We start from the raw sequence: 13,899 nt of genomic DNA on the forward strand, positions 1-13,899 counted from the left end.
CGGTCCGTTATATCATCAAAGGGTTCAGAGAATCTGGATAAATCACTGCACGTAAGCAGATAAGCCCGTGACCTTCGATCCTTCAGGCTGTACTGGATCAACAAGCGACATCAGTGTGTAAAGGATATCACCACATGGGCTCAGGAACACTTCAGAAACCCACTGTCAGTAACCACAGTTGGTCGCTACATCTGTAAGTGCAAGTTAAAACTCTCCTATGCAAGGCAAAAATCGTTTATCAACAACACCCAGAAACGCCGTCGGCTTCACTGGACCTGAGCTCATCTAAGATGGATTGATACAAAGTGGAAAAGTGTTCCGTGGTCTGACGAGTCCACATTTCAAATTGTTTTTGGAAACTGTGGACGTCGTGTCCTCCGGACCAAAGAGGAAAAGAACCATCCGGATTGTTATAGGCGCAAAGTGTAAAAGCCAGCATCTGTGATGGTATGGGGGTGTATTAGTGCCCAAGACATGGGTAACTTACACATCTGTGAAGGCGTCATTAATGCTGAAAGGTACATACAGGTTTTGGAGCAACATATGTTGCCATCCAAGCAACGTTACCATGGACGCCCCTGCTTATTTCAGCAAGACAATGCCAAGCCACGTGTTACATCAACGTGGCTTCATAGTAAATCTAGACTGGCCTGCCTGTAGTCCAGACCTGTCTCCCATTGAAAATATGTGGTGCATTATGAAGCCTAAAATACCACAACGGAGACCCCCGGACTGTTGAACAACTTAAGCTGTACATCAAGCAAGAATGGGAAAGAATTCCACCTGAGAAGCTTAAAAAAATGTGTCTCCTTAGTTCCCAAACGTTTACTGAGTGTTGTTAAAAGGAAAGGCCATGTAACACAGTGGTGAACATGCCCTTTCCCAACTACTTTGGCACGTGTTGCAGCCATGAAATTCTAAGTTAATTATTATTTGCAAAAAAATAAAATAAAGTTTATTAGTTTGAACATCAAATATCTTGTCTTTGTAGTGCATTCATTTGAATATGGGTTGAAAAGGATTTGCAAATCATTGTATTCCGTTTATATTTACATCTAACACAATTTCCCAAATCATATGGAAACGGGGTTTGTTTATTAAAAAAAGATATGCCCCATGTATATGTATATACATATATATAAAACTATTTACCTACAGTAAATAACACCGCCCACCAAAAACTGCAGCTGTAGAAGGTCTGTAAAATATAATCCATGCAAGATTTAGACCAAAGATACCCATTACATTTTATGTAGACCGCAAAAAAAGTGTTTTAAATGTAGAAAAAAATCATAATATGACCTTTTAATGCGCCTTATTATGTTATGTTAACCATGCTCCTGTTGATACTTACATGGTCCTTGTTGCTTTATCAGGTACTGGATGTACTGCGCCTGCATGCTGGAAGAGATTGCATCAGTGTCTGTGTTATAACACTGGGAATTCCTGGCCTTTAGGCAGTGATTTATCTTTGTTTCCCGTAAGAGTCTGTTTCCCTATATCCCACCAGTTCAATTAGTCACTTAAAACACCAATGTCAACCTATGTTAACCTATGTCAACCATATCACATGTCCTGCAATAATGATGGACGTGAAGAGTCCAAAAATGATGAAGAAAAGGTGATACGGGAATGGTGAAGAATATTATGTTGTGCGATAACAGAAATCCTGTCATTCCTGTGGGGCTTTAGAGTGTTTTATATATATATATATATATATATATATATATATATATATATATATATATATATATATATATATATATATTTTTTTTTTTTTTTTTTTTTTTATATATATATATATTTTTTTTTTTCAAATATGCAAAAAAAATAACTAGAGCAAGCCTGATCCAATACAGTGCTATAGCCTTAACAGCCATTATAACAAAATAATGGAGAGTATGTTGCAGGTTCTGAGAGGTTCCTGCTACAACCATATTAATGTTATTTATTGCGCTCAAATTAGGCAAAAGCTTGCAAAAACTAATCAAACCTATAGTATGTCTTAAGTTGTTTGTCTAAAACAAATGCTGCTAAGGCAACTGTCCCCAAATACCCATTCACCTTCTTCTCAAATTAGTTTTGCATCCTTCCTTGGGAGAGGTCTGCAACCGCCGAGGGGAATTTCTCTGGTTTTGACTGTGGGCCACGTCTCCCGTGGTACTAGAGCAAAATGGACCGTTGACATCTAAATCATATTTTATTACGCGTATGACGCACAACATTGCTTCTGAGAACAAGCGAGGCCTTAGCAAAGGGTGCACGTGTTCAGTGGATGTAAATAAATTAGAAATCTTCCAAAAATGTGACACAACTTTATGTGCCTCGTCCTAAAAAAATTAACGAAAGAACAGACAAAACACGATTTAGAATATGGAAAGAAGTTTCGCTTGAGGAAATACTTTATTAATACTGAATGACTAATATTCTGATTAAAAGTTTCAGCTTATTATCTGTGCATCGTTTATAATTTTAATGTGCATAAGAACATAAGACACAAGGACATAAGAATTTATCATGTTGGGTATTAATAAAATTCAGCAAAACAAACCAGGGGTTGGTAACTTTTTTGACCTCGGGGCAACAATCTTTCCACTACAGAGGAGCCCAGAGCCCACTCAAATTTTAACACTGAATTAGTAAGGTTTCTGCCCTCAACTATCAATCTTATACCTGCTTCCCAACGGCTCTGTTTTGAAAAAGAACCATGTTTCTTTTCACTGTATTGCAGATGACATTCAAATATACAGTCGTGGTAAAAGTTTACATACACTTGTAAAGAACATAATGTCATGGCTGTCTTGAGTTTCCAATACTTTCTACAATTCAAATTATTTGTGATAGAGTGATTAGAGCACATACTTGTTGGTCACAAAAAAATTCATGTAGTGTGGTTCTTTTATGAATTTATTATGGGTCTACTGAAAATGTGACCAAATCTACTGGGTCAAAAGTAGTAGAGATGTCCAATATTATCGGCCTGCCGATATTATCGGACGATAAATGCATTAAAATGTAATATCTGAAATTATCGGTATCGGGTTTTTTTTTTTATTATCGGTATCGTTTTTTTTTTCTTTCTATTAAATCAACATAAAAAACACAAGATACACTTACAATTAGTGCACCAACCCAAAAAACCTCCCTCCCCCATTTACACTCATTCACTCTCATTCACACAAAAGGGTTGTTTCTTTCTGTTATTAATATTCTGGTTCCTACATTATATATCAATATACATCAATACAGTCTGCAAGGGATACAGTCCGTAAGCACACATGATTGTGCGTGCTGCTGGTCCACTAATAGTACTAACCTTTAACAATTAATTTTACTAATTTTCATTAATTACTAGTTTCTATGTAACTGTTTTTATATTGTTTTACTTTATTTTTTATTCAAGAAAATGTTTTTAATTTATTTATCTTATTTTATTTTATTTTTATTTTTATTTTTTTAAAGTACCTTATCTTCACCATACCTGGTTGTCCAAATTAGGCATAATAATGTGTTAATTCCATGACTGTATATATCGGTTGATATCGGTATCGGTTGATATCGGTATCGGTAATTAAAGAGTTGGACAATATCGGAATATCGGATATCGGCAAAATGCCATTATCGGACATCCCTAGTCAAAAGTATACATACAGCAATGTTAATATTTGGTTACATGTCCCTTGGCAAGTTTCACTGCAATAAGACGCTTTTGGTAGCCACCCACAAGCTTCTGGCAAGCTTCTGGTGGAATTTTTAACCACTCCTTTTGACAAAATTGGTGCAGTTCAGCTAAATGTGTTGGTTTTCTGACATGGACTTGTTTCTTCAGCATTGTCCACACGTTTAAGTCAGGACTTTGGTAAGGCCATTCTAAAACCTTAATTCTATCCTGATTTAGCCATTCCTTTACCACTTTTGACGTGTGTTTGGGGTCATTGTCCTGTTGGAACACCCAACTGCGCCCAAGACCCAATCTCCATGTTGATGATTTTAGGTTGTCCTGGAGAATTTGGAGGTAAACCTCCTTTTTCATTGTTCCATTTAAAGCACCAGTTCCATTGCAGCAAAACAGGCCCAGAGGGTACCATGAATTGATTAACGTGGACCCCGACTTAAACAAGTTAAAAAACTTATTCGGGTGTTACCATTTAGTGGTCAATTGTACGGAATATGTACTGTACTATCTACTAATAAAAGTTTCAATCAATCAATCAATCAAAAAAGCATAATACTATCACCACCATGCTTGACGGTAGGATTGGTGTTCCTGGGATTAAAGGCCTCACCTTTTCTCCTCCAAACATATTGCTGAGTATTGTGGCCAAACCGCTCAATTTTTGTTTCATCTAACCACAGAACCTTCCTCTAGAAGGTCTTATCTTTGTCCATGTGATGTCAGACATGTAACCAAATATTAACATTGCTGTATGTATACTTTTGACCCAGCAGATTTGGTCACATTTTCAGTAGACCCATAATAAATTCATAAAAGAACCAAACTTCATGAATGTTTTTTGTGACAAACAAGTACGTGCTCAAATTGCTCCATCACAAAAAATAAGAGTTGTAGAAATTATTAGAAATTTAAGACAGCCATGACATTATGTTCTTTACAAGTGTATGTAAACTTTTGATCGTGACTGTATCTGCCTGTAACAGCAAGTGATTGCCCGGCCACCATGACTACTCTGCAGAACTGTCTTTGCAAAAATCAAACAGTATCTTCAATGTGCTTTGGACCTCCATGTTGCATAGTTTTCCCGATGCTTCTTGTGCAGCCTTTTTTGTGCACTTCCCTGCCGCACTATGTCTTGTTCTGAAATACATTTTACCTGCACTTTGCCTGCCGATACTGACCAACAACACTCACGCCGAAACATAACCAATACCAAACATAACAATGATTTTTGAAATAACTTCACTAATTTGTTAGAAGAAAAAAACACTGACAAACAACCCTTTGCATATTGATGTTTATTGGGATTATACTGATTTATGACAGCACTCATTTCCAGGAATCACCACTCGCAGCAGAGACCACACCATCTCGGACCTTGACGACAGCAGTTACAGCACCAGCGGCAGGCTCTAGCATTGTGCTGGAGTTTCTGTGTAATGGAAACATTCATCTGTGCAGATATTACATGAAATTAGAAAGGTTGTTTAACATTTATCATTCTATTCTATCTGTTCAATAATCCCAGCCTACCTTTGATTTGTCTGCTGTCATCTCAAAATGTTCGACATCGGCACCGCTTCTCGCTGCTGCTACATCGTCCTCCTATTTACGAAAGAGGAATATCTCAGAGTTGTGACAGAACTTTTGTAGGTCATTGAGAATCAGGATCATGCACTTACTTCAGAAAAAGACGAGGCATAGCTTTCCTGAATTAAACTCAACACAAGAGCAATGATGACTGCAACGGCAATGCTGAATGTCTTCATCTTTGGGACTGCGAGGGGTTTGAATTGTTGAGAACGCAACAACTTGTAGTTTCTGCTGTTTTATGGCTAAGCTCGAATAAGTTTATTCCATTCAATATTTGTATATCTGCACACCGCTCGCAGTATTTATCCACTTCTACGATGGACTTTGCCTTGATCTTTGCTTGGAACGGACAAGGGGATTTTTCTGGGGTTTTCTCGGGCCATGTTGACATTGACCAGGACAACAATTCAAAGGCGCCATTAAGCGGAACTGCAGCTGAGGAGGGCCAAATATGTTTTTTTACATGCAGCCTAGAAGTTCTGGGGACCCACACACCCAGGGACATACTTGCCAACCCTCCCGGATTTTCCGGGAGACTCCCGAAATTCAGCGCCTCTCCCGAAAACCTCCCGGGACAAATTTTCTCCCGAAAATCTCCCGAAATTCAGGCGGACCTGAGTGACGTGTGGACAGCCTGTTTTCACGTCCGCTTTCCCACAATATAAACAGTGTGCCTGCCCAATGACGTTATAACTGTAGAATGATGGAGAGCGAGTTCTTGGTTTCTTATGTGGGTTTATTTTTAGGCAGTTTCATTAACGTCCTCCCAGCGCGGCAACAACACACAACAACAGCAGTCACGTTTTCGTCTGCCGTAAACAGCAATGTTGTGACACTCTTAAACAGGACAAAACTGCCATCTACTGTACATGCATATGTGACAATAACATCTAGGGCTTTTAGAGAGTGCAGTGCACGACTGCGCACACAACAAGGAGACGAAGCAGAATGCATCATCAAAGAGGGTGTTCAGCATGCTTAGAAAAATAGTGACAGAGAATAGAACAAGGATGAACAATTCAACCCTTAACTCAACAATGAGTAGATGAGTGTTATGTGTGTGTATATGTGTAAATAAATGAACACTGAAATGAAAGTATTTCTCTTCTTTATATATATATATATATATATATAATATATATATATATATATAATTTATATTATAAAATATATATACATATATATATGTATATATATATATATATATATATATATATATATATATATATATATATATATATATATATATATATATATATATATATAAAATAAAACAAATATATATACATATATATATATAGCAAGAATTCACTGAAAGTCAAGTATTTCTTATATATATATATATATATATATATATATATATATATATATATATATATATATATATGAAATACTTTCTAGCTGTAAATATACTCCTCCCCTCTTAACTACGCCCCTAACCACGACCCCACCCCAACCCCGCCCCCGACCACGCCCCCCACACCTCCCGAAATCGGAGGTCTCAAGGTTGGCAAGTATGCCCAGGGATGCAGATATTGCAGTAAAGAATAAGAGTGATTTAGTTTTGTTTGTTTTTTTGGGGGGGGTTTTGTGTCCTGTCCAGCTTCTCAGGCAAATCATATAGTTGATGTAGATGCCCATGTCGGCTGTTCAGATTTACTTTACAAAAGAGAAGTGTAGGATACTTCTCTTGTTGCCTTATTTGTATTTGACTTTATTAAATGTATTTATATTATCATTTAGTGCAGCCGGGCCAGAGCAGGAGGGGATAGAAAGAGAAAAAAAAGAAGACAGAGGGGGAAATTGTGGGGACAATAGAGGGGGATTAGACAGAGCAAACACAAAACAACAACAGCAAACAACAACAACAACAACAATAGAGCAACATCAGCAAATATGACATGTACAAATATGATGGTAAAAGTAATAGCAAATAAGCAGTTAGCGAAAAATAAAAAATAATACAGAAATGACAATGAGCATTATTACACTACAAATGGATCAATACAAATACCAATAGAAATAGCGCTATTGATAATGAACAATACCAATAATTTACCTTTATTATCAACAATACAGTTCTTTAAATGCAACAATACATATACGTAATGATAACTTGAGATACGAAAGAATGCAGAAAAATGGAGGGGGAGAAAGAAAAGCAACCTACATTAACCTTGTAGATTGTTATAGTAACAATAGGTTAAGCTTTGTCAGTGTGCCATGTGTTACACCCAGTTTACCCTAGGGCAACAACGTTAATATATGTTTGATGAAACGTGATTATGTGCATGAGTGTAAGTATGCATATGTACTTGTATATGTACAGAATGTGTATATGTGTTTGTACAATGAATGTATATGTACAGAATGTGTATATGTGTTTGTACAGTGAATGTATATGTACAGAGTGTATATATGTGTTTGTACAGTAAGTGTATATGTACAGTATGTGTATGTGTATGTTTGTATATTGAATGTGCGTGTGGATGTACGAACTTTAGGTATGTAAATATGTACTGTATTTGTGTATGTACCTATGTACGTATGTGAGCATATGTGAATTTGTATGTACAATATATTCGACTCCCAGAGTGCGTGGGAGCCAGAGCACGGCCCCATCACCCCCGAGAGCCCAACCCACAAACAGTAGGCGTGGTGCCCAGGGAACCAGGGACCACCGCCCCCACGCGGCCAAGCCGGCCAGCGACAGGAACCCCAGAGCCCGGCCCACCGTACCGCCCACAAGGGCCAGCAGCAGGCCGCAGACAGATGCACCCGGCAGAGGACAGGGCACGAGAAAAGCAGGGGACAGCCAGACCCCAAGCCAACGAGAGACCACACCCCACACGGGCAGAAAGGCGAGACGCCCCGCAACCAGACGGGAAGACCACCCCCGCCCTACCGGCAACCGGGCCCCCACGAGCCCACCCTCCACCCCCGGAGAGCGCGGCGAGGCCAGTCCCCGGCCACCCCACCCAAATCGGCCGCCGCAGGACCACCCGGCACAGGGCCACGGGAACCACCCACCCCACCTGCAGGGACCCCAACGATGGAGATGGAACAACCAGCAACCGCCCCGCCGAGCCCCCCCCCCCCTCTGAGGGAGGGGAAAAATTAAAAAATAATATTAATAAAATATATTAAAAAATAAATAAATAAATAAATAAAATTTAAAAAAGAATTAAAAGAAGATCACAGACATGCTGACACACAAGGTCACTACCCCAGCAACTGGCCGACTCGCAGCACCTCGGAATACCTTGCAGCACCAAGGTACCATAATAGACGCAGGGACTAGGCCCAACAGGCCCCAACCAAGACGGGCACCCGGAAGGGAAGGACAGCGGGACCCAGGAGCTCCAGACACGCAGTTCGGATGCAGTAGCCTGAGGCGAGAATAAAAGTGATTTAGAGCAGGTGTTCTTAAACTTTTTGACCTCATGGCCCAACCTTTCCACTACATTCAGTAGCGGCCCTGGGCCCACTCAAATATTAGTAATTGTATTCTTGTTTTTAGTTGTATTAAATAATTATATATAACTTACCTACAAATTAACAGGATAAACCTTGTTAAATTGTTTTAAAGCATGTAGAATAGAATAGAATAGAATGTCTTTTATTGTCACTATACACAGGTACAATGAGATTATGAGCAACTCCAGTATCAGTGCGAAAGTCTACAAAATATGCAAAACATAGGAAGAAAAGAAAAAGAAAGAAAGTGCAAAAGGAGGTAAGGTGCACAGTCCAGTCCTGAGAACGATTTATGTTCACTGTGTTGTTTACAGGAAATAAATAGTATACTATATACATATTTACAGAAGCATTCAGATTGTGGTTGGAAAGTAAGAATTGCACAAAGAGAGGTGCTAAACTATATAATCAGTGCCTATGAGAGTTCACCTTGGTTATGACTTTAGAGAAAAACATTTTCTTGAGCCTGTTTGTCTTAGACTTGGTAATCTCAAAGATTATTACCAAGGTTTAGGTCAGGATTATTACAAAAATAAATGCAAGGACTCATAAAAGGCAGCTCTGCAAGTTTACACAGACATAAGTTGAACCTCGTAACGTAAACGTAAAGTGACGTAATAGAAATTATCCGCATCACTCCCAAAATGTAATAACTTTTTCCTTATCCCACTTCGAGCATTTAAGAAATCTTTTGAGTAATTTTGCTAACTAACTGATTGATTTTACATGTGTTTGTGTTTGTGTCCTCCCAAAAAATACACAAAGCTGCAAAGGAACAAATGGAGTTTTGTGATTTCATATTGATCCAAACTTGCTTGTCATTGAAATGTGACTGAACATCGCAGCACCATTAAATCCTCAAGAGACTATTTTTTTTAGCTCCCAAATCTTCTTTATTTGCTTTAGCTTGTGTTTTCATGCTAACGTGCCTTTCATTTCGATCAATATTCTCCCCAAACAAGTCGGGAAGCTCATACTCATCGACCGGTCTCGCCTGGTCTTGGTCACTGACCCCGTCTGTCCCTGTGTGTGTGTGCTTAAATTTAAGTCTGTCCTCTCTTTCTTAACTCATTTTGGATCCCTACCAACTTTAATTTTAACAAATGACCATATGTATGACAGCCTAATTGCTACTAAATCCGCCGTATGAAATATTCCCAGTGATTATACGGTAATTTGGCCTCTGAGAAACAACATCCAATCCCACAAGTAGCCTCATGTTTTGATTATCGCCTCCAAACCCTATGATATTGTTTCTTTGTGCCAGTAAACGTTGTATGTACTGTATAGCAGTATGTTCATCTTTTCGGAAGCTAATCCTGTTTAATAGTGCAAAACATTCTGAAACAATTCTGGGAACGTTGCTAGAACAGCAATAGCATCCATTATAATTATAGCAATACATGTTTTCACTAAGTAATATAGGAAACACAACATGGCCTGTTATACTACTGGTGGATTGTATTGTGAGAGATTATTTGGTTTCTTTAAAGGGGCCATTTAAAGAACATCCATCCCTCCATTTTCTACCTCTTGTCCCTTTCAGGGTCGTGGGGGGTGCTGGAGCCTATCCAACCTAGTATAATATCATAAAGATATTATGTCCCAATAAAATTGAGATATGATTTCATGTTTGACCATGCACTGTACAGCAGCAATTCAAAAACCAATGGGTGGGAGATAAATGGAATGGACGCGGTAATTTTACACTTAAATACTGTCATGAACTCACATGAAAGTTTGGACTTTATTTTTAGTGTCTTTTTATGTGTATCATTTCCTGTCCAGTGCTCTTTTTTTTTTTTCCACTCCCCTTTTTTACTCCCTGACTTATTTTGTCTGAGGGCTGACTTCATCACCTGTCCTTGATTGGCAAACAGGACACACCAGCCCCTGGTTGCCAAAAAAGGATGCTTCTTTGTGGATCATTGTGCTTTGTACCTCCATGTTGCATAGCTTTCCCTACGCTTTTGTGACTGTTTAGCCTTCTTCGTGCACTTCCCTGCTGCACTATGTTTTGTTATAAAATACATTTCACCTGCATTTTGCCAACAACACCCACACCGAAACATAACCAAGTTTCTACGACGGATACTGCAATACAAAATAGTCTCTCTCTTTTTGATGAAATAACATTAGAGGAACTATTACAGCATGTAAGTGGGATAAAACAAACAACATGTTTACTTGACCCACTTCCTGGGAAACTTATCAAGGAGCTTTTTGTATTATTAGGTCCATCAGTGCTAAATATTATAAACTTATCACTTTCCTCTGGCACTGTTCCCCTAGCATTCAAGAAAGCGGTTATTCATCCTCTGCTCAAAAGACCTAACCTTGATCCTGACCTCATGGTAAACTACCGACCGGTGTCCCACCTTCCCTTTATTTCGAAAATCCTCGAAAAAATTGTCGCACAGCAGCTAAATGAACACTTAGTGTCTAACAATCTCTGTGAACCTTTTCAATCCGGTTTCAGGGCAAATCACTCTACGGAGACAGCCCTCGCAAAAATGACTAATGATCTACTGCTAACGATGGATTCTGATGCGTCATCTATGTTGCTGCTTCTTGATCTTAGCGCTGCTTTCGATACCGTCGATCATAATATTTTATTAGAGCGTATCAAAACACGTATTGGTATGTCAGACTTAGCTTTGTCGTGGTTTAACTCTTATCTTACTGACAGGATGCAATGCGTCTCCCATAATAATGTGACCTCGGACTATGTTAAGGTAACGTGCGGAGTTCCTCAGGGTTCAGTTCTTGGCCCTGCACTCTTTAGTATTTACATGCTGCCGCTAGGCGACATCATACGCAAATACGGTGTTAGCTTTCATTGTTATGCTGATGACACCCAACTCTACATGCCCCTAAAGCTGACCAACACGCCGGATTGTAGTCAGCTGGAGGCGTGTCTTAATGAAATTAAACAATGTATGTCCGCTAACTTCTTGCAACTCAACGCCAAGAAAACGGAAATGCTGATTATCGGTCCTGCTAAACACCGACATTTATTTAATAATACCACCTTAACATTTGACAACCAAACAATTACACAAGGCGAATCAGTAAAGAATCTGGGTATTATCTTCGACCCAACTCTCTCGTTTGAATCACACATTAAGAGTGTTACTAAAACGGCCTTCTTTCATCTCCGTAATATCGCTAAAATTCGTTCTATTTTATCCACTAGCGACGCTGAGATCATTATTCATGCGTTCGTTACGTCTCGTCTCGACTACTGTAACGTATTATTTTCGGGTCTCCCTATGTCTAGCATTAAAAAATTACAGTTGGTACAAAATGCGGCTGCTAGACTTTTGACAAGAACAAGAAAGTTTGATCATATTACGCCTATACTGGCTCACCTGCACTGGCTTCCTGTGCACTTAAGATGTGACTTTAAGGTTTTACTACTTACGTATAAAATACTACACGGTCTAGCTCCGTCCTATCTTGTCGATTGTATTGTACCATATGTCCCGGCAAGAAATCTGCGTTCAAAGAACTCCGGCTTATTAGTGATTCCCAGAGCCCAAAAAAAATCTGCGGGCTATAGAGCGTTTTCTATTCGGGCTCCAGTACTATGGAATGCCCTCCCGGTAACAATTAGAGATGCTACCTCAGTAGAAGCATTTAAGTCCCATCTTAAAACTCATTTGTATACTCTAGCCTTTAAATAGCCCCCCTGTTAGACCAGTTGATCTGCCGTTTCTTTTCTTTTCTCCTCTGCTCCCCTTTTCCTTGAGGGGGGGGCACAGGTCCGGTGGCCATGGATGAAGTGCTGGCTGTCCAGAGTCGGGACCCGGGGTGGACCGCTCGCCTGTGCATCGGCTGGGAACATCTCTGCGCTGCTGACCCGTCTCCGCTCGGGATGGTGTCCTGCTGGCCCCACTATGGACTGGACTCTTACTATTATGTTGGATCCACTATGGACTGGACTCTCACAATATTATGTCAGACCCACTCGACATCCATTGCTTTCGGTCTCCCCTAGAGGGGGGGGTTACCCACATATGCGGTCCTCTCCAAGGTTTCTCATAGTCATTCACATCGACGTCCCACTGGGGTGAGTTTTTCCTTGCCCGTATGTGGGCTTTGTACCGAGGATGTCGTTGTGGCTTGTGCAGCCCTTTGAGACACTTGTGATTTAGGGCTATATAAATAAAGATTGATTGATTGATTGATTGATTGATTTCCACACAACAATGATTATTTAAATAACTTCACTAATTTGTCAGATGAAAAAAATCCTTGAGAAACAACCTTTTGCATATCCAGGTTTATTAGAAGCATACAGATTTACGACAACATTCATTTCCAGGAATCACCAGTGGCAGCAGGAAGCACACAATTTGGCGTCTCGACAGCACTCATTTCCAGGAATCAAAAGTCGCAGCAGACGCCACACCATTCCGGACCTCTACTACAGCAGTTACAGCACCAACGGCATTCTCTAGCATTGCGCTTGAGTTTCGATGTAATGTAATTGTCCATCTGTGCAGATAATACATGAAATCAGAATGGTTATTTAACATTTATCATTCTATTATATCTGTTCGATAATCCCAGCCTACCTTTGGTTTGTCTGCTGGCATCTCAAAATGTTCAACATCAGCACCGCTTCTCGCTGCTGCTACATCTTCCTCCTATTTATGAAAGAAGAATATCTCAGAGTTGTGACGGAAAATATGTAGGTCATAGAGCATCGGGATCATGCACTTACTTCAGCAAAAGACGAGGCATAGCTCTCCTGAATTAAAATAAATGAAAGAGCAATGATGACTGCAACGGCAATGCTGAATGTCTTCATCTTTGGGAATGCAGGTGGTTTAAATTGTTAAGAACGCAACAACTTCTAGTGTCAGTTGTTTTATGGTTCAGCTCGGATGAGTTTATCCCATTCAATATCTGTATATCAACGCACCGCTCGCAGTATTTATCCACTTCTATGATGGACTTTGCCTTGATCCTTGCTCGGAACTGACTAGGGGATTTCTCTGGCTTTGACTCAGGCAATGTTGACAGTGACTAGGACAACAATTCGAAGGTGCCAGCCACTCAGCGGCAACTGCAGCCAGGGAGGGACATTTTTTTAAATTTCATGCAGCCTAGAATTTCTGGCGACCCCCCCACCAATGGAAGCAGAT

At 39.7% G+C, this 13,899-nt stretch overlaps 2 protein-coding genes across 2 annotated transcripts; both read right to left on the reverse strand.

The window, feature by feature from the left end:
* Window positions 1-4,959: 4,959 nt before the first annotated feature.
* On the reverse strand, window positions 4,960-5,530 carry LOC133596861 (hepcidin-like). Its single transcript, XM_061949739.1, has 3 exons — window positions 5,359-5,530; window positions 5,210-5,281; window positions 4,960-5,129 (listed from the first exon to the last, which is right to left on the reverse strand). The coding sequence occupies exons 1-3, from the start codon at window positions 5,443-5,445 to the stop codon at window positions 5,019-5,021; spliced, it is 270 nt and encodes an 89-aa protein (XP_061805723.1). The 5' UTR covers window positions 5,446-5,530; the 3' UTR covers window positions 4,960-5,018.
* Window positions 5,531-13,016: 7,486 nt separating this feature from the next.
* LOC140678741 (hepcidin-like) lies at window positions 13,017-13,671 on the reverse strand. The gene is made up of 3 exons (XM_072912976.1): window positions 13,476-13,671; window positions 13,327-13,398; window positions 13,017-13,246 (listed from the first exon to the last, which is right to left on the reverse strand). Exons 1-3 carry the CDS (start codon window positions 13,560-13,562, stop codon window positions 13,136-13,138), a joined length of 270 nt encoding a protein of 89 aa, XP_072769077.1. The 5' UTR covers window positions 13,563-13,671; the 3' UTR covers window positions 13,017-13,135.
* Between the last annotated feature and the right edge of the window lie 228 nt (window positions 13,672-13,899).

This window comes from Nerophis lumbriciformis, linkage group LG04 (genome assembly GCF_033978685.3).
Source record: "Nerophis lumbriciformis linkage group LG04, RoL_Nlum_v2.1, whole genome shotgun sequence".
Lineage (NCBI taxonomy): Eukaryota > Metazoa > Chordata > Actinopteri > Syngnathiformes > Syngnathidae > Nerophis > Nerophis lumbriciformis.

Excerpts from the sequence above, each read along its gene's own strand:
- LOC133596861 (XM_061949739.1), bottom strand. The coding sequence starts at position 5,445 with ATGAAGACATTCAGCATTGCCGTTGCAGTCATCATTGCTCTTGTGTTG. Across the intron at positions 5,282-5,358 it reads ATGCCTCGTCTTTTTCTGAA|GAGGACGATGTAGCAGCAGC; the intron begins GTAAGTGCATGA and ends TTTCGTAAATAG. Across the intron at positions 5,130-5,209 it reads TGACAGCAGACAAATCAAAG|ATGAATGTTTCCATTACACA; the intron begins GTAGGCTGGGAT and ends ATATCTGCACAG.
- LOC140678741 (XM_072912976.1), bottom strand. The coding sequence starts at position 13,562 with ATGAAGACATTCAGCATTGCCGTTGCAGTCATCATTGCTCTTTCATTT. Across the intron at positions 13,399-13,475 it reads ATGCCTCGTCTTTTGCTGAA|GAGGAAGATGTAGCAGCAGC; the intron begins GTAAGTGCATGA and ends TTTCATAAATAG. Across the intron at positions 13,247-13,326 it reads TGCCAGCAGACAAACCAAAG|ATGGACAATTACATTACATC; the intron begins GTAGGCTGGGAT and ends TTATCTGCACAG.